Source organism: Buceros rhinoceros, unplaced genomic scaffold (genome assembly GCF_000710305.1).
Source record: "Buceros rhinoceros silvestris isolate BGI_N320 unplaced genomic scaffold, ASM71030v1 scaffold41306, whole genome shotgun sequence".
NCBI classification, from domain to species: domain Eukaryota; kingdom Metazoa; phylum Chordata; class Aves; order Bucerotiformes; family Bucerotidae; genus Buceros; species Buceros rhinoceros.
The window spans coordinates 17,329-40,738 of NW_010416495.1; the positions used below are offsets into that span (position 1 = coordinate 17,329).

General features: G+C 38.9%; 1 protein-coding gene across 1 annotated transcript; it reads left to right on the top strand.

The window, feature by feature from the left end:
* Window positions 1-406: 406 nt before the first annotated feature.
* Window positions 407-22,194, top strand: PAICS (phosphoribosylaminoimidazole carboxylase, phosphoribosylaminoimidazole succinocarboxamide synthetase). Its single transcript, XM_010137814.1, has 6 exons — window positions 407-794; window positions 15,509-15,595; window positions 18,251-18,322; window positions 18,919-19,320; window positions 20,688-20,753; window positions 21,783-22,194. The coding sequence occupies exons 1-6, from the start codon at window positions 407-409 to the stop codon at window positions 22,001-22,003; spliced, it is 1,236 nt and encodes a 411-aa protein (XP_010136116.1). The 3' UTR covers window positions 22,004-22,194.
* The last annotated feature ends 1,216 nt before the right edge of the window (window positions 22,195-23,410 follow it).

A 23,410-nucleotide genomic window follows, 5' to 3' on the forward strand; every position in this document is an offset into this window, starting at 1 on the left:
GCGGGGCTGGGGGTGTGTTTTCGTGGGTGGGTTGTTTGGGGAGTTGTTGGGGTTTCTTTTTAAGGAACTAGACAGCGCACCTCTCTTTTTCTTCCCCTCTCCCCACGCCACAGCGCTCCACTGACGCCCTTTCCCCCCAGAAGGGTTAACGCCAGCCCGCCCGGGCGCTGCCGGGCAGAAGAAGGCCCCTCGCCGCCGCCCCCGCCCGAGGAGCTGCTTTATTCGGCGGCCTCTAACACCGAGCCTGCTTATTTGGCAGTTTCTCAAGTTACTCCCCTCAGGCAGCTTGAGCCAGTAAAACTAGATCCTTTCATCTCGGCGGAGCTTACTGACAACCAGCCGTCTGGTTTCCTAGGAAACAAAATCTTGGCTAGAAATAGTGAATCATTTCCAGGTCACTTTCAACATGGAGAGTGGAGCAGGGAAGCATTGGACTGAGGAGGAGGTTAAAGCCTTGCTAAGCGTCTGGTCGGAAAAAAATATCAGAAAGCAACTCCACGGCACCCTGAGGAATAAAGGAATATTTATCTACATAGCTAAGAGGTTGCAGGAGTTAGGAGTTTGCAGGGACTGGAAACAGTGCCGTGCAAAGTATAAAAATCTGAAGTACGAATACAGAACGGTTAAATATGCCCACAACTCTGGGGATGCCACTAAAACCATGAAGTTTTTCCATGATCTGGATGCCATATTGCGCTATGAACCTGTCACTCAATTAGCAGCAGAAGAAAACGGCAGGTGTTCTGCGACCGAGACGCAGCCGAACACGAGCCCCACAACAGACAGCGCGCAAGGTAAAAAACCGGTTTTGCTTCTATTTTTCTCTTTCTGCTTAAAAACCAAAGGGAATACAAACAAAGCCGGAGCCTGCTCGAGCCGAAGCGGAGGTTGCGCAGCCCCAGCAGCGCTGTTAGAACTGACTTGATGCGCTCCTCGCGCAGGGGAATAAAATGTTAGCACCCACCAGTGTCGAAGTCTGTAAATACAGCGTAATTCCAGCAAAATTATGCTAACTGCTTCTATTGCAGCCTCGGTGAGTACCCGCTGGGGTCAAGGCTCCCACACAGGGTTGCAACGTTCTATTAAAAAAAAGCTGTTTTCTTCCTCTTTTGACGGTCGTTTGCGGTACTTTGGAAGCAGGTTTTGTAGAGCTCCAGTTCAGATGTAAACTTAAAGCAAGATAAAAGTAAAGGTTGAAACTGCCATAATTTTTAAAAAAGTTATCTGTGATACAAATGAAATTTAGGATTTTTATTCTTAGTTCTCTGTAACTGAAAATTTAGGTCTGATGACTAAAGGTAAATTAAATTATTTTATAAGCAATTCAATGTAAATACTTGAGAAACAGATGTTTAATAACTTCTCATTAAAAACTGTAATGCAGTGAGGAAAGTAAAATCATGTTTATCAGACTATTTTGAGGCAAACCAAATGAATACAACTGCTTTTATGCTGAAGGGGTTTTTACCAAATTAGTTGCATCTCCTGTTTTATTCAGCCCTCTCTACATACGCATTTAAGCTGTGCTTAACATTTCATTAGGGTCAATCTGCTATTTGACATCACTCAAATCTCCTTGTCACATCGTAAATGTCACTGAAGCATAAGCCCCAATAATAGTTATAAGTACCAAAATAAGATGGCTAAAAAGAGAAATGAAAGCTTAGCTGTTTGTTCCCTCAGTATGTGGCAATTTGCATTAATTAGGATTGTGAATCTTTTTTAAGAAAACAAAAACCTCAACATAACTATCAGAGATAGCCAAAGGCACAGAAAGGAGCCAGACATCTAGCTTGCCCATGTGCCCTTCCACATCACCTTCTACAATGCTTTTTTCAGGTCTGAGGGGCAAAAAACCTGCCATTTCTCTGGTCATTGTTTGCCTTAATGAAAAACTTGAACTTAATTTGTCATCACTGGCAGAAAGCCTCTAATCTGTCAAGGTTACTTTAAATTAAAAGGGCCATTTTACAATATTTTAACATGTGCTCTCTGCACTGTGTGCAATTCATTTTTATTTTCAAACTTGCACACCTGAGGACTAATACAAGCTGTTACACTTCTGAGGACTACGTGAACCCAAGATAGTGTCCTTCATCTGAGGATCTGCCCTTTGATTATGCTCTGTGTTTTGATGTAGTTTGCACCATTAATCTTAATTCTCACCTGCCTTAGACCTCTAGCAAGCTTAAATCAGAAAAGATTAATTTCAGTTGTGAATCCAAAACTAAAGTATAGGTTTTAAAAATTACCTCTGAATGAGGCATACCTCATTTTGAAGCATTAAGGACAGGCTGGTTTTAAAGGTGTTTTAATTAAATATATCTCTTAAATGCACAAGCATTTCTGTAACTCCTTAAAAAAAAAAACCACCAAACAACAAATTTTATGAATAAACAAAAATTAAATGCAACTAACTGTAATAATGCAGCACCAATGGTAAGAATTTAAATGCAAAGATTTTCACAACCGTAATTCATCCACGAAGAAAAGACACTGAGATAGAAGTGTGTCCTGCAGCTATGGCAGAATGCACACAGCCCTCACAAGGGGCAGAGAGAACAGCTGTGAGAACATCAACTTTCGCCATTTAAGAATACAAGTCAAGCAAGTAAAGCCGTACGAGGGGCTCGGTCCTTTTCCGACTGCAGTCAAGAGTGGCAGTGTCTGCCTGCGCAGTACCTCGAGGGGCACTTGGAAGGCTCAAATGGCATCTGTGGCTCTGCAGCTGATGCTCACAAGTTCTTTTGCGGGGGCAGATCGGACTGTGTCGCTTCCACAGCAAGAAACACAATTGCTGGGGAAGGCAGCCAGCTGCTTCCCTGCAGCAGCAGTGAACCTGGATGGTGCCCCATGGCCTGTGGGAGGAAGGGGATGGCTTTCCTGTGGGCATCCTCCTCCCTAAGGCAAACTGACCAAAGTACACTTGAGTCCTTGCGTGTCCCCTCCTCGCCTTCTCCCTTTCCACCACAGTGTGTTACAGGAGAGGAGGGGAAAATGGTCCCTCCCCTCTTTAAAAAGAGGTTGAGAAGCCTTAGTTTGACAGAGCTGCAAGAAATGAGGACATCTACGCTTGTGACTTGGGTAGCAAGAACAATATGTTACCAACAAACTAAAACCTCTGACAAGTAATACTGACCACTGTGCACACTTTATTTTAAGAACCTAGTAGCTATACTGATTTTATTGTTGAAAAGCATGACAAGGACAGGGCATGCTCCTCCAGAAATTACTGTATTGTTACCATTCAGCTTAGTCTCAGTCTAAATATTCATACCCATCCTTAATATGAACCTACAAAGCATGTATTTGTGTCTGATTTGTTTGATTATCTCAGCTACTGGGAGACCACGGGGGAGGGGGAGGAAGTGAAAGGAAGCAAAAAAAGACACTGCTTTTATGGGACAGGATGGTATTTCTGTAGTGTTTCCCTGAGGGTTTTTTCATATCTTGTAAAGTCAGTTTTCTTCTGAAAGTGTAATTGAAGAAATGAATACTGAAAATCACAATCAGTCTAAGAGAAGTGTCTCTGGTCACACTTGGTAGCAACACACACACCAATTCCCAGCCCGTTCATGGAAAGATGACAGTTTTTGCACAAGCACATACAATACAGCAGTTCAAGCCAGTGATGTTTATGTTGGCCTACCAAAACACATGTTTTCAGAGGCAAACACAGAGCTGTAGCTTAAATAATCATTTAAAAAGATACAACTCAACATGTTCACTTCTCTTAAAATTTAGTTTGCGTTATTATCGCAGTAATCAACAACGAAGAAAATCCATGTAGTAATTGTTGGTGCACTAGGAAAAATAGTATCATTTATTACAGTTCAAATGAATGACCTTAACCTTTTGTTAACTCGTTTTGATTGTTTCAAGTTCAATCAAGTATTAATAAATTGAGTACTCAATTTACAAAAGTAAAGCTCACCTAGTAATTCATGTTGTTACTTACGGTCCCTTACATCTCCCTAAAGCACTGGCTGCTTTCCCTGCCTTTCATTTACAACAGCAAATGCACAAAAATTATCAAGTCTCAGCAGAAATGCATCAGCAATGAGAATATGGTCATTATGTATAAAACTCAGACAGCTACTAGAAATGCAAGAAGATCCTTCAGAAATACTGACTTGAAAATGCCCCTCATACATAGTTTTCCATGTCTGGACTTTAACATTAAGCATGTCATTGACAAGTATTTTATATACAAATTTTTTTTTCATGCATGCAGTACTCTTGTTGAGTAAATTTTTGCTCATAAGATCTTTTTCTCATCAAATATTCTGACATCTTTTTGTGTTAACTGTTCTAATTTACTTAAAATAATAAATTCTCTTTAATACTACAATGTAATTGAACTGGATCATCCTAGTACCCATGGCACTCTCAGCAGCCTTTCAAGAGACCAATAATTTCTTTTTTCCGTAGTTTGCTTTGTAGCTCTTAGGCCAATAGAACACCAGCCCTGGCCCTGGAGGTGGAGGCATGAGCACACCTCTCCCCAGGTCAGCCCGGACGCAGTGGGTAGCAACTCCTGCCAGAGAAGCAAAGCTGGCAGGTGGGAGCAGTCAGAGATAGGTCACTGCATCATGCGTCATTCTGCACCCAAGGTGCAATCAGTCGGGAGGATTTAGGATAATGTTTTGAAATTAATCCAAATGCAGATTTCAATTACACTATGTCAGGGTACCAGGTTGCCTCCAAACTGCACCTCATTACTGCTCCTCATGATGAACCACCGCAGTACCTTTGAAACAGGTAGTTTAGATCTCTGTGACGTGCCTTGCTGGAGCTGACAGTAGCTCAACTCCTTGTACAGTGAATCAACATTTCAAACCTCCCATCAACATAGTAACGCTGAATACAGTGTATTACCGTGGAACAACTTAAAAGTCTGTCCTCTGTGAGCATTAAGCTCGTTCAGAACCTGACTTACAACCCTGCTTTCCAAACTTACATAGCAATTGCTCTAATAATGCTTTTTAAACAAATGTAGGGACGCTGTTGTGTGAAAAGCTAGACTGAATGCTGTCAGCTACAAACAACGTCTGTTCTCTAGTGGCAATAATCTCCTGCCTTCCCTATGCCATTAATGAATTCCATAGATTTCCAGAACCCTTTGCAGAACGTTCTTGTTTTCTTCATACTCTTCTCTAAATACTGTTCTTGAGAACTTTTTTTTTTGTTACATAAATGGATTTGTGGTTATCTGATTCCATGTGCAAAGTCCACTTTTATTGTATGCCTCTTTCATTATTTACTTTCAAACTATACTTTTAATGTGCCATCCACCCCAAATACTGAGTCAGAAAAGCATACAAATCACTAGAATCAAGTCAGTTTCTACAAGAATTTAAAAACATATTTCAAACAGGCTTCATATGCAAGAGATAAAATAATTTAATTTACCTCCTATAACTCATGTCCTCTTACGGGCAGAAGCCAAATTAATTTTAAATTTAGCTTAAATACAGATTAAGTGTGGAGATTACTAAATTAGTTATCTTCTCATTGTGTATGGACATTTTCATTTCAACTAATCTGAGCTAATTTAGTCCATACCTGTTTTCATCTAAAAACTCTTTCCTTCCCAGGTGAAATATCAGTTTCTTTAGAAGATGATGAGGATGCCCCAGGAGATCCATTACTTTTTATGTCCCATGTCAGACCAGTTCAACTAGGTATAGTATGATGGTGCAGAGGGATCAAAAACTAAAAAGCAGCATGGATGTCAGTGCACTTTCTGATAGCTTGAATACATCGTCAATCTGTTTCTGATCAACACAGCTTTAAAATTTTGCACACTTTTGCACCGTTTTCTTCCCAGTTTTAGCACTCAGCAGTCTCACGCATCACTAGATACTGACCACTGTATGTGATGTAACAAATGCATGACCACTGTTCACATTCAAAGCACATCCCATGCTATAGCTTAATCATATTAACCACATTAATTTTGTTAAAAGCTAATGTAAAGTCTGCCAAATGGTAGTGTGTGATATCTGTGTCAACTTGTGGATTTTCTCTAACTCATGTATTTTCTGCTTAAAGCAGTATCAGTGAATGTCCTGAGCCAGGAGAGATATGCAGAGGTCAGAACTGTCCCCCTGAGCAATCAAGATTTGCAGTGGTCTTCAAAGCAACTGGTCAGCAATGCTTTAGTTCAACCAACTATACAACAACTCATTTGGAAACCATCCTACTATAGTGCTTTTGCTCAGGAAAGTCATTACAGAGCAAAGGCACAAATCTTGCAAGCCAGAAGGAGGAAGAAGATCCTAGGTGTGAGCCCCTTCAAGGGGCTGCTAAAGTGAATGGAGAAACCTGAATACATTTTAGGGAGAATGAGGCCTGCATGAACAGCAGCACTGTCCTGAATTTTCTATAAGCTCTTTCCATTTTTTATGTACCCTCTATGCCCTAGCATACATCCCAGTCCAGTTACAACAACTTCCACTACAGAATGTCTAAGAGGCCATATTCAGGGAGAAAACAAGGCCCCAGCTAAAAGGATGGCTTTTACGTTACACACTACAACGCTCTTGACTGGCATAACAAGAAATTAAGGAAGAAGCGAGAATCTCACATGGAATTTTATATAAACAAAACTTTTATGTCTGTGTTACTCACATGGCAACACACCGCCAAGCAGATTCATTTGGCCTTCTAAAAAACCTTTAGTTCTGAGAAACTGCTTTCTATAAGGCCAGCAAAATAACTTTGGTTGCATGGGCTCTCAAGGGTGTACTGATACTAAAATATCTAGTGCCTCTCTCAGTCTTTAGATTTGAGGCACTGTTTCAGACACCACTGAAGGAAAAATGTTGATACCTTTGTATCTATATTGCTTAATATTTTAGTTTCATTTCAACAGATTTCTCATTTTGAGGAAGCTTAACAAAAGAATCAAATATGGTATAAATGCATCTTTCAGATCAGAAAATAATGTATATCCTGACTTAATTTTTTTCTGAACCAAATTAGAGCTAAAATACATTTGAGACATAAGGAAAATTTTCACAGTGACCGTAACAATTTGTTTCAAAGTGGTACTTGTGGGTATGTTACTTTGAATTGGAATGTTTATTAAAGGCGACGAGGAACAAACAATGCCACTGTTTTCTACAGCAATACACTGAATGAGTAGAACTCATTGGAACTAATATCCGCAACTGAAAGTGAGCTCACTCAGTTCAGGAAATGAACTTACTAGTGAGAAATACACTGTAGTGTAATAGAGAACAAGAACTAAAGAAACCTTATCCCTCCCAGATTGCCCTGTATTCTTGGATTTGACTGAGAAGTGCAGGGAGCACCTTCCACACTTTTCTTCCTTTTTTCTTCCCCTGGGCTTTCTCTCTCTGGTCTCTATGACACTCTCTGGTAGTGAAGAATGAGCCAGTTTGGAAATACAGATAGTTGAAATGACTCCTGGTAACACCCATCAGAGACTACATCGAGCCTATCTGGTGCTGGCAGTTGTCAACCATGGCAATTCCTACAGTCGCATTCACCTTTAAACAAGGATTTTCTTTTACTCCCTCAGGAAAAAATGGAGAAAGCATAATTGCTATTGTCACCTGAAAATTACCCTCCTCAACATACCAGTGAGGTGGCTGCTGCAGAGTCCCGATTAACACCGGACTAAAATTGGGGAAAAAATGGTATCTGTTGGAACAGCTTTTCCACAACTACAGTGAATTACAGAGACTAGCAAAGAATGCCTCTGTCTAGGACGGGTTTGTCCCCAGACAGGTTCTCATACACAAGTATGCTCCACTGAAGCCGTACGTACAAGCAAAGGTCAAATATTTTTTCCAGCACACAAAGCTCAGTGACTATAAATTATCCAGCTACCCTTGCCCTTTTAGAATAAGACACTGGCAAAGGCATTTATCACTTCAGTATGACTGCAAAAACCTGTCAGTTACTGTGCGCTTTCATGTTTTCTCCCTTTGATGAAGAACTGGAATTGTAGGGGGTTATTTACACAGTTATTTTTGCAAAGATTTAGAAAATGCATGAGAAACCACTTTCTAAACTAATTTGATAATCAAAATGAAGTCTTAAAGCAAATGTATAATTAGAAACAAGGAAACATTAAAAATCTGCAAGAGATCATATTTCAGTGTTTTAAGTAATTGCATGGCACCCTTTACCTCCTAATACTAGAAAATAAAGTTGAAGACTGGAGAAAATTTAAAAATATATTACTTCTGCGGAGTAAGATAACTCAAACTTTAATTTTTACTAAAACAAACAAACAAACAAACAAAAAAAAATCCCAAATATTTTTGATTGTCCTGCACTGAGAAAGGTGGATATTCTGCACCTTGAGAACTGGTTTTGTTATCATACAAATGTTCTTGTGTGACTTCAGGCAAAAGTCTCCATTCCTCAGCTCCTCACTGGGTGCTTAGTTAAGGATCAAATTCTTCAGATCCTCACCAAGTTTAGATCTCTCCATGTGTGTAAAAGCAGAAGTATGGCATGAATGCGGGAAGTTAAGTCTTGATGCTAGTGTCAGCGACTCAGGGCCCAATTTATTACTGTGCTAACACAGCACTTCCTGTCTTCCACAAAGCCCCCTTCTCCTCTCTAATGTCTGAATGACAGTTATTCTCAAAGGTATTACAAGTGAAAGTTCAGCATATTAGGGCACAGAAGAAGGAAATGGTTCTCTTAGATTAATTAAACATTCAGGCACTATCTTAGTATCAGGTTTCAAGAGAAGGCAAAAATTATGTCAGAATTAACAAAAACGCTGTCAAATTAACAACCAGTAGCTTGATTTTAATGTCACCTCTGCTCCATCTTTGTCTGGAGAGACAAGTCATGAGGAAGCAGCATACTTCATTCTCATTCTCCCTGTCCTTTCCCCACTCCAATCACCTAATGCAGGTAACCTGTATCTGTGTCTCTCCCCTACCCTACACAATGCAGGTAATCCAACGTCAGCAATAGAGGCTTCCAAAACACCGGCTTTTATTCCAACTGTAGCAAATGAAGGAGGAAAACACTGGACTGTTAATGAAGTCAGAGCTTTGATACGCATATGGTCAGACAAAAATATCCAGCAACAACTGGAGGGGACAGTGAGAAATAAAAGAATATTTGAACAGGTTGCTGCTAGACTTCAAAAGTTCGGAATTGACAGGGACTGGAAGCAGTGCAGGACGAAATATAAGAATCTGAAACATGAATACAAGAGTGCAAAAAGTGCCCAAGACTCAGGGATTACAAGTAAAAGTATGAAATTTTTTAATGAACTGGATGCTATTCTGGGGCACACTACCATGGAACGAGCAAGTAAATCAGATAATGATGAAAGTGAGAGGCCTCCAGAATGGACAGAAGCAAAATCAGAAAAAGACTCTATAGGTAAGTACTACAGCTACCTATATATAATTTAAAATTTTTAGTTTTCCATCACTAGAGAGACCTTACAAAACAAAAACCAAATAAACCCAAAACAAACGAAGCAAACAGCTAGATTAACCAATTTGGTGGGGAGAAAAAAGACACCGAATGGAAATTTACTATTTTGTCTAGTAGTTTTGTCTTACATTGTAAGGTAATCTTTCAGATGGAGTGATTGCCCAAAACATTTTTTAATAGAACAGAGAAACTAAAGGAGGAAAAACCCAATGAAGGTGCAGGAGAAGATTAAGCGATACACAGAGACCATTCCAATCAAAATCATGGCAGAAGAGACTGTTTCCAGCTTATATTAAAAAAAAAATGGATCAGAAGGATGGTCAGACTGTGTTACTGGAAAAATGAAGACATTGAGGAAGTCTGTAGTTATAGACATTGGTTAACAAATGAACACAAAAACTGTCTTTCTCTTATGGTTCCTCAGTAGCCCAGTTTTACTGGCCATTGGAGCAAGACTCCCAAACTAGTGAGACAACAGAATAGCAAAAGTAATAGCACCAAGAATGCTGGCAGGACTTGCCTTCAGTTTTGTGTGATTATTGCTGAGTAATTTGGTAATGGATGGATTAATGCAGAATTAGAGTAGACTGATGAACCTACACTATCCAGGAATTAAAACACTTTTTAACTGGTGCGTACAACCAGAAATACACCCTTTGTTTAAGAAGAGAATTAAACATAATACTCTTCATGACACAGTAAGAATCCTGCACAGGGGATGATATTATGGTGGCCAAATACAAGAAGTTAGTAAGGTAATGGAAAAAGTCAGGCAAAATATATCACAAAGACAGTCTGGATGAAAACTAACAGGATATTTTGTGGGAAGATTCACTCTTCAGTTGCGGTTTCTAGGCTTTTTGCTAACGTATCTTCTACTGCCTGCTGGTATAAAGATCATCCTGAGTTGGACTGATCTTTTGATTTGACACAGCACAGCTGTTCTTATGTAGCACACAAATGCGGTGCCCTAATTAATGTAGCGTTATTTATGCAGAAATGCCCGGAGACGCAGGTGAAGAGGACTCTGTTAGTAATATGTCAGAAGACCTGCGGGTTGCAGATGTAAAGAAAGTTTCTGACTCAGGTAAACTGAAAAGTCTTCTATTTTATATAAATCCCTAAATGCAGTAAATTAAGATGGATTTCTAAAATAAGCCCACATTGTAATTATGGTTAGAAAACGCAGAGGCCTAAAATCCTTAAAAGCAGGAGATAAGTCATAGTGATAACGTACAGGCATACAGGCACATTTACAGCGCTCTGCTGTATTTGATAAAAACAGTCTAATTGAGACTCATGACCCAAGATGTAAAGAAGAACTGACTGGTTTAAGCAAATTGAGTGCAATGTATTACTACGTTTACTTTTACTTATGACTTCCCAAGGGTTAGAATTGTTTGGCCTCCCGTGCATGAAGTAATACAGCACTCAGTATGATCAGTATTATTAATTGTGTAAACGCTTATGTCAGGGGATGGGAAGTTCACTTAAGAGTATCACTGCTAGCACTGAATACAAAGGTCATATGCCCTCTACAAAGAAACATTATGGTTTACATCTGAAAGCATAACTTGCAAGGGAAGCGGGAGTTGAACATTCAGCCGGAGACACATGAAAGTCTCAAAGGCTGGCGTACTTGACTCTCCACCACAGAGGACCTCATAATCTTTCACTAGCATGAGGCAGAATATGGTCTAAATTATGCATTAAGGAGTAGTCTTATAGAATTCCAAATGCTCTAATGTGAACTTGCAAAATATTAATATAAAATTAAAAATCTTCTGGCAGATGATGTTACTGTAAATACTACTCCAGAGAATCAGGCAGTTCTGCCTATAACAAAAGAAACATCCACGACAAGTGAGTAAATATGTGGTGGATCGTGAGAGGTAATTTGAGGTTTACTGGACAGCATTTTTATTTTACCATTCAAGAGAAATTACATTTATTAATTTAAATTTACTAACAAAGGAATATGTAACTGGCCTTTTACCAGATCATCATGGACACTTGAGGCATTCATTGGAGAAAAACAGGTTGTTATGAGAAGTGCATTGCCTATAAGGACCTCATTTTAAGAGAGACAAAATATGTAAGAAATCATAACAGTACTTTGTGGGATCCAATTAAGACTACTTATAAAATGCATCAAATCCCATTTCGCCCCATCAACAAGTAAAACTACAACATACCCATGAACAGTAGTAAGACACTGTAATAATACACTGATTCAGCAGTGACACTAACCTGTCATCTGACACAGTTTTCAACTGCCTACAGCCACGTATTATTGTAACATTTTGGACTGCAGTCTTCCAAATGAGTTATTTAAGACAAAGTTAACTGAAAACTTCTAGTAAAGTTCTGAGTACTCATTTTTGACACTTTAACATTCCTTTAGGATAAGTGTAGGTGTTAAGACATCTAAAGCTTACTTTGGTTACCATTTCCCTTCTCAAATACATGTATTTTAACTGCATATTTTCTTTGTTTCTGGGTATTTGTAGTTGCAGTATGATTTTGAGGAGAAAAATTAAAATAGTAAGTGTTTCAGAAGTGTCTCTGGCTCAGCCTTTCCACTCCAAAGACTACTGTTCAATATTCTGGGGGAAAAAGGCAAAAGCACAGCACTTCATCACAAAGAGATGCATAAAGAAGTTTCAAGTTTCAAAATCTTTTTCCTCATTCTCAAATGAACCATACAGACTGAAAACATTTTATCACAGATGGTAAAAAAACACCTAGACTTGAATGCTCTTTATTAATGGTAACATAATTGAGTATTACATAAAGCAGAGAAAAGATGCATGGTTTTTACATTACAGTATCATGGAGACCATTTATTCTCTAATTGTGGTACATGCCTTTCCTAGACAGTTCAAATAAATTTAAACTGAGAAACCGGGAAGGAAAGAGGTTGTATGTACCTCTGTATTTATAAATTTACTTGATGATAAATAGTGAAAAAGGCAATCAGGCAATGATGTATTACATTGGGTTTTGATATCAGTAGATGTCTGACAATCAATAGCCTTCAGGATATGATTTCATAAGGACTACTTCATGTTCAACAAACTTTCACAGAAAACTGTTTCTCAACAAGCATGTAATTATAAATTATATATGCTCGTGTGCCTTTAAAAAAATTGTGAAAAATCAATTTGATATAAATAAGAATTTAGAAATTCTGTTATAAATCCTTGTATCAGGTTATTTTCCTAATTAGTATGTGGAGTTAATGTACTCTGCAGTCAGAGTCATCTTGGTACACACTAGCAGACATCTGTTTTCTGGCAACTGCAGCTACGTAAATGCACAGAGATGCACAAACTGCCTGAGAAGTGCACATGCTTCTCACAATATTACATGTGAATCTGAGTCATTAGCCCAGTAACATTGTCACCACTGCCAACTTTTATAATAAACAGTCAAATCAGGTTTGCCATACGCTGTAATGAAAAATAAGATGGTATTAGTCAAAGGACAAATACACCAGTTTCAGGAAAATACCTAGTTACTTGATGTTTCACGGTATTGTTTTTCTCCTCTGCCCACATATATTTGCTCTTCAAAGAGCAGCAAATGCCCACTTGAGAAGGGAAGGACACAGGTAAATAAATCCTTGCACGTTCTCTTACAGACTCTAAGTTTGCTGAATTTCTCTGGCAGCACTGTCCTGGAGTGGCTTTCTGAACAGAGCAGCCAGCAGAGGGTGCAAGACCATCACAGCAATGACAAACCCATTCCCTTTTCAGCAAAAGCAGCCTTAGTAAGGATGGGGCCAATGTAAATTTTCTCATCTGTTAAAAGATACCCATATTAAATCAATCTGCAAATAAAACCTTATTTACTCATTTTGACTGATGTTTTCTATTTCATGGCATCAGTTTTAAGGGAAGTTAATTTAGGAAATCTATTCAGAAGAGCCAATTACCTCAGATGCACAGGCAGCAGTCAGTCAATTCAAACTCCACGTACAGTCCACATGTGCATTTAACTTTACAGTACAACCACAGACTGTGTACAGGTGTTTGATTAAATATGAAGTGCTGGGGCACAGCAGTGGAGATTAAAAGAAGATTCTAAGGCATGTCAGTAGCCTGACGTTCTTAAAAAATATCTGCAGCAAGTATTTTTTCTTCAAACAAATGACTTTTCTTGTCAATTTTTTTAGGATTTTTTGTGCCCCACATACTTTCCTATATGTCCCTCTTAGAACAAATTTCAATTAAGTCATGACACTGCCAAGATACATTCCTAAGCAAGGGCTTTTCAAAAATCTGTTGTTCAAAGTTAAGATCTTAAGTCGATACATACTCAGGCACGTATGTAGGCTTGAACACTTACTGCTGCGTGCTTGCAGTTTTGAAGTGTACAGATAGAAAATCAAAAGATAATGTTTTAATACATATGCCCCAGGCTGGTGTGCAATAGAGCGTTTCAGAGAAGTGCAAAACTTGAAAGTTCTTTATTATTCACTGCCACAAACTCCAGCTGTGCATCCAAGTTGTCTATGTCCAGTCTTACATATCTCAGAGGTGGCAGCAACTTTGCAAGCTGTTGGAGAGTAAACATAGGCAACACACTGGAAGTTTTCCCTAACACTGACATCTTCCATTCCCCTTTTATACTAGACAAGACACGCATGAGAGTAAGGATTAGGAGACAAATTACTAATCTTGGCTCACAAGCCAGAAAGCACAATAAATAGCGATAGTGACGGAGTGCCAGAAGAGAACAGAGCTTGTATCAGTCTGAGCGGGTAAAAGGAAAGACTGTGACAGCATTGCTCTGGTGGCCTTGCGAGTAGTGCTTCAAACACAAAGTAGAGATTAAGCGTATTTGCTGGCAACGGTCTACAGCTTCACTAAACACTGTGGACGGAGCCACTGTGTTTTATCCATGCCAGAAACTGCCAATGGTTTGTTATGTTCGTCTCAGTCTTGCTCTCCTTGTGCCCTTCCTCCAAAACTCTGAAAAGTGGCTTAGAAAAAAAGCCAGTCTCTGTACCCACATTCTTGGCTTGCTAAGAAAAGTGAAAAAAAAAAAAAAAGCAAGTGCACGATGCTGGTCACATCATAAAGAATATCTGACGCAAACAAGCCTGTATTGATTTGGGGGGTAATTTTTAATAAAGTGGCTCTAGATTATGTTTTATTGCTCAACGTTTAGGGGCAATATTCTTGAATGGACTGAGAACAGGTTGGGAGCCAGGAACTGCTGTCATCGATCTGTGATGTGGCCTTCACCATTTAATCTCTGCACAGCAGTGACCTCATCTGGAAACAGGATCAGAAAGACCACTTTGATCATCTGCCCCTCCATCCGTCAGTCCCAGGACGGAGGGGTGGAGTTCTCACTTAAACACCAGACGGCCAATGGCAGAGGAGCAGAGATCTCCTCCCCGTGGAGGGGAGCCCAGGGACACCTCTGTCTCAGTGCCTGGGCCGGGGCCCAGCTGTCTGATGTAAACCCCTCACACGTTGCAGCAATGGGGATGCTCTCAGGACAGGCATCTAGGACTTTGTCTTTATCACGCAGTCAGGCAGCCTTGCAGATCAATCGTTCAGGCACAGCACCCTGATGCAATGTCAGGACCCTTGCCCCATTCAGGGCTAATTCAATGACTCTAGACATCAGGTGCTCGGTAGTCTCTTAACAATTTCAGTACATACTGAAGAAGTACCCCTTACCAAAGTCACTGCCTTGCCTGTTCTGCTGCATAGAGATTCACCAGTTACTACGTATCTTATAACTGTGATCAGCGAACGATTACACGAATTCTGATCCAGGTTTAAATAACTTAAAAGAGTTTGCACATTCAATCCATAAACTTATATTATGCAGTTGTTATGTGGTGTTCCGCATTTGTTTTAATATATAAATATATGCTCTATAAATATATAAAATATATGCTCTTAAGCCCACTACTGCAGAGAAATGGCAGCTTTAATGTATTAAGAAATGAAATATTTAACAACAGTTATCATTAATGGCATTCTGAAGCTGGTGATTCTCAAGACATAACTCAAGATCTGTTTAGTTAATACATTTTTTTTTACAGAAATCCTTGCAGATGAGGGGGACTTTGTCAGCTCCACTCCAGCAGCTCTGGAAGCCACCCAAATAAAGAAGGAGACGATTGATATAGGTAGGTCAAGACTGTGTCTTGATGGTTATAACAGCATATTATGCTTTACTGGGAACTGCAGATTTCTAAGGTTTGTGTGTTATTCTCCCACATTATGCTTGTTCTACTTCTAGGTTATGATAAAATCTGGTTTTTGTTTGATTTCATAGTGCAAAAACGTATAAACACTTATTTCTCCTTCTGCCAATTAATAACATGATCTTATTTTACAGACTGTTGGGGAAATAGATACTCCATATTAGGCTAGATGTGATAAGCCTGCATTTGATTGTGACTCAAGTACTGTTCTTCCTCATACACAGCTGCTAGAGAGGATAAACCGGAGAGCTAAATAGCTGTCTCAAAACCACTGAACATTTTATACCTTGTCTGTCTTTTCAAACTACTCCATGACTGCATTTAAGTTTAGATTGTTCACTGTCAAACAATTGCCATAAATATTCTGAATTAATTTACAAGTAAAACTGAAATCAGAGCATCAGCAATGTGTAGAAGGCATACACTCAATGACACATATTCAGGAGATTAGTTTTGTTAAAATTTAACATTGGAATACAGTAGGGATATTAATCTTCTGCAATAAATGAGCATAGAAACCATGGAAAGTCATGAAAAAAAGCCATCAGAGGAAATAACAATGACATTGCAATCTATTGACCTGACATCCTGGATTGAAGTATACTACACAGCAGTGCTGTTGGTACCCAGAAGTTAATAGAAAAAAGAAAATTTTATTATAATGATTCTGTGAGCAACAATTATTTGGCCTTTTACACCGAAAGTTTCTACCGTAAGAATATTTCTGTTGTATGCATCAGCATTTCTGTGATCCAGGCAAGAGTTTCCTTCTGGACAATTATGTTACCTGGAGTTGGGTGCTGAGACAGACTGTCCAACACAGCTTTTACAACTGTTTGCATAGGCTGATCTTGATTATGAAAGTCAACTGTAACGAGTATGACAGTGAGGACAACATCCAAGCAATGCCATCACAGCAATTAATGACATACAGGAACACAGGTTACATTGAGGATAAAGCAAAGCTGTGTCCTTGAAAGTTCAGAGACATAGCAAGGTCATACTAATGCAAACAGAAGAGTTCATACACAATGACAGCATAAAATGTCATGCAAATTATCTGACTGCCTTATACACACAAATTCCCTGTTCCTGTCATGTAGTATCCCATCAAGGATAGTAATCACACAAATCAGCACTACATGAGCGCTGTTGCCAAAGGCAGAAAGAGAGCCAACATGGTTCAGAGAGTGAGTACATAAATGAAAGTCATGGGTTTTTTTAATAATATTTTAAAAGAAAAAAAAATCTTCTGAGAGCCCAGGAGCAGACCTACTGCTCCATTTTGGCCCAAGGTTGAATTTTCAATAGCTGCAAGTGTTAAAGGAAGATGCAAGAATTTTCTTAAGAGTTATGGGGTAGCTTATTTACGAAAAAACAGTATCCCAAGTAAATCATACACACATGCTTATGACACTATAATTTCTGATTCTACGTTCTCCACAGGTATAAAATTTATACAGCAAAAATTAATTTCAAGTACTACTGTATGCATGTCAGCAAGTATGATTATAGAAAGCACATCAAATGAACCTGCTTATTTAGCATCGTTCTTTTTTCTAAGAGTCTAAACCATGCACTCAGTTTTTCAAAACATATAAGCAGTATTTCTACTCTTTACCAAAAACTTTTGAAGAAAATTGGATGGTGACATCCCCTAACAAACCAATGGGAACTAGTCTTTCTCTCCCTCCCAACCCGAAAAATTCCACACAAAAGTGAACTTTCAGCCTCAGAGAAGTCCGAACATGAGGAAATGAGTCCGGAATCAGCAGACATGGACTTTGATGTCCACAGATGATTTCAAGAATTCTGAGGGCTTCTGAGTTTTACCTCTGAAGGGAAAAGTTTTTATGCTGTGGAATAGTGGAAAGCTTTTAGAACCTCAGCTCTGCAGAGGCAAAAAAACCCTGGCATGCAAAAAAAAAAAAAAAAAAAAAAAAATTTCTATCCTGCTAGAGATGGAATTCTGTAGAGAACTCAGATGCTGGCAGGATAAAATAGTTCTTCTGTATTCCCTGTTTTGTCATTTAAACCACATAGAATAGTTTTAGATAAAGCCATCCCTACATATAGAAAGTGAAATTTAAGCTGAGGCTAAAGATTTCCACAAAAGCATTAATGATTTTTTTTCCAATTTTTCTTCTGTTTATATTATCTCCATCACAAAACCTCTGTATCAGACACTAGCCTTTCACCCAAAAGTAAACAAACATGGCTGTCTCCTAAAGGAAGGCGAAAGTGTGCAACCTTGCCTCAAAACCTAACATCCCTCTCTGTCCTCACTCCCCAAATGAGGCAAAGGCACACCTCAAAGCCTAGCTTTGAAACCCACCATGGTAGCTTACTAAAATGGACTCTAAACCACCTTTTTTCTTTGCTTTGTTTTTTTGGGTTTGGGTTTTTTTTTTTTTTTTGTGGTAAAAAGGAGTCCTGAACTGAGAGGAACAAGTAGGAATAAGGGGTTATAACAGTTTTAGTTGAAGATAGGTGCTACGTGCAGAGAATGACAATAATATTGCAATTTATTTGTCTAAGTCCAAGTCTGTTTTTTTAAAAACTGTTGTGTTCGCACAGATGATGATTCTATAAGCACTACCTCAGAGGACATATCTTGTACGCCAGTAGCAAAACAGGTGGTCGGGACAGGTGAGTATTAATTTCCATGCACTAAACTTAAAAAATAGTTTCATAGCTCTATTCCCTGCCAAGAGCAAAACTTGCATTATTAATACTGTAGTTCAACTTTGCATTTTATATTTACCTCATGAGTAGCATCTGCCTACTTCTGAATATGTAGGTAAGACTTTTTTCTTCTATTAAATCCCCAGTAGCATTCTTATTTGCATATTGCCATTCTAATTTGAAACCATAGTGGAAAGCCATTTTCTTACCAATACTGATATCTTGCTGCTATAAGGCTTAAAGCGTATTGCTTTCCTTTATCTAGCACTTGGATTCAATTTGTCTTCAATTTGATAAAAACAGCAACAAAATGACACTGACAAACTGTGGCATTTTAAATGCCCTGGAGAAACAAGAGATTTAACTTGCTACATATTTTGCATACTTAAGAAAAATGTAATTGTGTGTGGATATTAATGTTGTGAAGTTCAAAGATTTTCAAAATGAGATTGTTATAAACATTAATGAATCCTTCAGCCTGTTACCAAATCACTAGCTACAATTATACTTTAACGTATGTATATTCAGCAATGTTCAAGTTGTTTCATTTGTATTTTCAGACAATCACATTACCTTGGAAGAAACACAAAATCACTTGAAAGTTATTACAGTTAATGATACTGGAGCAGGAAAACACTGGAGTGATAATGAAGTCAGAGCTCTGATAAACATATGGTCAGATGAAAAGATACAACAAATGCTTGAAGGGGCCACAAGAAATAAAGAAATATTTGAGGAAATTGCCAGAAGGTTAATGAAACGTGGTATAGACAGAGACTGGAAACAATGTCGCACAAAGTACAAAAACCTAAAATATGAATACCGTGCACTGCAGAAGGAAAATGAGCATCTTGTTAATCCCAGGAGAAAAATGAGATTTTATGATGAAGTTGACTGTATCTTAAGAAGACAGCCTCTGGTTCCCTCCAGCTGGCGATGTGAAAGTTCAAGTCTCCTATCAGGTACTAAAAACTTCAGTGATGAGATAAAGTGCTTAAAGTGACAAAGGTTCCTGTTGACCCATGCTGTAGGGGTGAAATGGCCAGAATGGGAAGGGGAGATAACTGAAGAGTTTGTATCTGCATGGTCACATAGCAATACTCAGTGAACGAACATGGTCTTTGGGGGAGTTTAGAAGTGAGAACATTAACAAAAAGTGAAAGCATCTGAAGTGTTCAGTGTTATTGGAGAATCTTTGTGCTTTTGAAAGTTTAAGTGAGATACAGTGAAATGGTGTCACAAAACATGGCAAGTTTTAGAGCTGATATAGCAGGCATGTAAACTCTAAGGGATAGTGAGCTGCAAGTTCCTACCATTTGGAACTGCAGAAATCTGTATCAAGCCAAGTGCAAGGATTCCAAAAAAGCAAACTTCATTAATTCAATTCACACTACAGTCAAGAGGGAGAGTAATCCAGGACAGTGATATTTATTTGAGCATTTGTAATTATTATATTAATTTTGCTAAGACATCTGATCTAGGAACCACACAGCTAGTCTTGTGTCTGCTGTAAGGCTTCTCATGGCTAGCCAACTGCTCTAGCTCTCAGGGGCACCTCCCCCTGCTCCAGGCAAATTGGATGCTCTTGCAGAAGCAACTTAACCACTGCAGCTTAGAGCTCAGTGAGTTATGGTAAACCAGAACTCATTCTGGTCTTTCTCAATATGTTAGATAATAATTTGCAATGTCACAAATGTTAGTTGAGGACTTGAATAATTTCTGCAGCAGAGGCCAGATAGACAGCTCAAGCGAAAAAACCGCTGCAGCTGTCCTAAGTCATGAAACAGAGCCCTAATGTGGTGTCCAAGGGCACCATACGATAGTGCCATTAGTTGAGGCTGGAAAGACATCCACACAGCCATGGGATAACACTACTGTTTCTCACCTGCCTCATTCTTGTGCATAATCACATTCTTAAGACAGACATCTTCTTCCAAATCCAGACACTGAAGATATTACTTCTCATTTCTGCTCTTCGTGAACAAAATTTGTCAACACCAAGAATATTTGAGCTAACCTGGCTGTTTTACACTTCAGTGTGCTGGAAAATGACTGATCTGTGCTCTGAATGCTGATTGACAGTAAAACAGCAATCTTTCAGAAAAGAGGTTTTAGTTATCAAGGTGTTCAAGGCATCTGCCAAATAAATGTGTCTCCACACTGATTTTGTGTGCCAGCCCAGCACCTGACTCTCCTAGAAGATTCTCATTGCTCCTCGTCATTTGTCCCAATGCATTTGCTTTTGTAATGTAAAGGTTTTTGGTGTGTGACTGACTGTGCTTTGAGAATCTCTGCAAAATGCTTAGTCACCCTGCTTTTCTCTTTTAAGTTTCAGTGGGAGATGTTACAGCAAACACAGGATCCTTGAGTATCAAGAGAAAAACATGGAATGATGGTAAGAGCCCCTGACTTTTTAAAGCGTCTATACACTGCTGTTTAACTGGATACCAGGTCTTAGTTTCTAGTACTGAAAATAGTTAACACCAAGTTCCAGACTAACATTCTTCTTTCATCCTCAACCATCTGCAAAAGAAGAGTCCTGACAAAAATGTTGGCCTAAGGAAAACTGCAACTTATTTCAGTCTTCATCCATGATATAAATGAAATAAACATCAGGAAATAGTTTTTTTATTTATAAGAATCAAGTGCAAAGAAAAGATGAAAATAGTTTCAAAAGAAGATGTCTTAATTACCTGTTGATCGGAGGGAAATAAGGACAACGTCACAGTCATGGCTGTGATTTCCTCATATACTATGTAGCAGTAAAGGAGGAGAAATTACATGTTTAGACATATAACATGTTGTACAAGAGAAAACAGGTTAAGACAGCTATTCCAAAGCAAAGATGTGGTATAGAATCGCTGAGGAAGAAAAATGAAGAGATGGCTAGAAATATGCAGCATGCAATCTGACACAGGAAAGGTCATTAGCTTGTTTTTCTTCCTGGCAGATCCTAAATAATCATAAAGTCCAACAATGAGGGATAACAAACTTGGCTTTTAGGAGGCTTCCTCCTATTTTTAAAACTAAAATGATGTCTTGTCTACAGACAGATGAACACAAATTAACCCAAACACCACAATATTTGTGAATTCAACCTGCTCAGTTCAACATCACAAACCGTACTAACAGGACTAACTCTGTGTGATTAAATATACTTTAATTTATTGCCTACTAGATAAGTATGTCTTGCAGAAGGCAGTAGCTAGGCAAAGCTGAAAGTTTCATATATGAGGGATTTTATCAAGATCTGCTTCATTCCTATTTGCCATTATACAGTGGCCCCTTACACAACACCAGGCAACAGCTGCCAGAAGAACGTAACTGAAGGACAGCGTTAGGAAAATCTGTCATGTGCTGCACTTCACTGTCAGCAGTCAATTGACTCGTGTCCTCTAACCACATACTTTGCTTTTGTCCACAGAGTTGTCACCTGTTCCACTTAAGAAAAGTGCTTCTGAAAACACCATACTCCACTTCCAAAAACTACTAACAGAGAGAGTGCACACAGTAACTGAAGGCAAAAAGTTACTGTTAGAAAGGCTTTGTAAGCAGGAAGAAATGCAAGACCTCAACAGAACACAGCTGTATGCTGATCCATCAGCCATACAACAGGTTGGTTTAATGAACTTTCTACAGAATTAGCATGCAAACAGATTCTCTCAGATAGCAAGAAATTAAATAGACTTATTTATGAGTGTAGGTCACCCACATGCTTGTTCTCCTTTAATACATTCTCCTTGGGTCATTTAAACTAAAACAAGGTTTGAGTTCCCATCGTAATCCTTAACTGTGAGCTTTTAGCAGTGATGTTAATTAGTCTAGTAAAAGGTATAACCTCTGCCTACATGCCTTGGCTCACCTAATGCCACAATTAACAGGCTTAATTGAAAGAAAATAACACTTTGACTGATGAAAGAAAACATACAGTTAAAATTTCATTCCATCATTCCCAATTACCATCTCTATGAGCTTCCAGCAAGTTAGTCCTCTGCAATTAACCAAAACAGTTGAAGCCCTAAGAGAATTTCTTGGTTGGGCAAGGCTGGTGAGGAAAACACACCACTTAATTCCTTTATCAGCGTTTACTCTCCTCCCAGACTCTCCACCTGCCTGTACTAGAGTGGGGGACCATCCCTTTCTGCCTGCTGAAGTATGGTGCTATGCAGCAATGAGCTGGAGAATTCAGTGTGAGCCAGAAAATACCCAAAGTTGATACCCACCTAGAAGGGGCAGATGAGGGTTCCAGTTCCCGTCCTATATTGGGCAAGGGGTCTGCCTTGTCCAGTATCAAATGAAGTACAGAAAACATAGAAACAGTACAGGGAACAATGACATGGTAAGTGACAAATGCCACACTATAACTAACCACCACTCTGCAAAATCCTACTAGCCACTATTTAATTTTGCGATTGTATAGCCTATACTGCCTGCAAGGCATGCATTTACAGGGTTTTCCTTTCAATATATTGAAGTAGAACAACTCATTTCTGGACCTCAGCCATGCTTGGGCATAGACCTACACAGCCCTGCCAAAGCTAGGTCAGTTCTGGGCATACACAAGGGCACAACTGAAGTCAAATAGTGAAGTCCTTACTGCAGCAGCAACAGCCACCAGGTGTGTTTTTTTAATATCCAGAGGGCTAAATTCCACCGAAGTCCCTCTACACAAAAATATTACTGGTTACAGTGCTTTGTTTCCTGCTCTAAGGTTAATTATTTTCTTGTTAATTCTTTTATGAGAGCCATTACAAAGGTAAATAATTTCCACCAAGGTAGATTTTATCTGCCATTTGACCGGCATGTTTGAAAGAACTCTGAGAAGTCAGAGAAAGATGCCAGCTTTTCAGTCATATTCATTTATACAGTGACACAGACGTACAGTTATCCCAGTGTATGCTGACCTACCACTTTTCACATTTTACATTAGCTTCTCAGTATAAACTTTCTTTGGCTTGTAATACTAGTATCACCATTTGTTTAAAAATCTCCTCTCTTTGGAATGAGTTGGTTCAAAGATATATCCTTAAACTTGCATCATACTACTAGCAT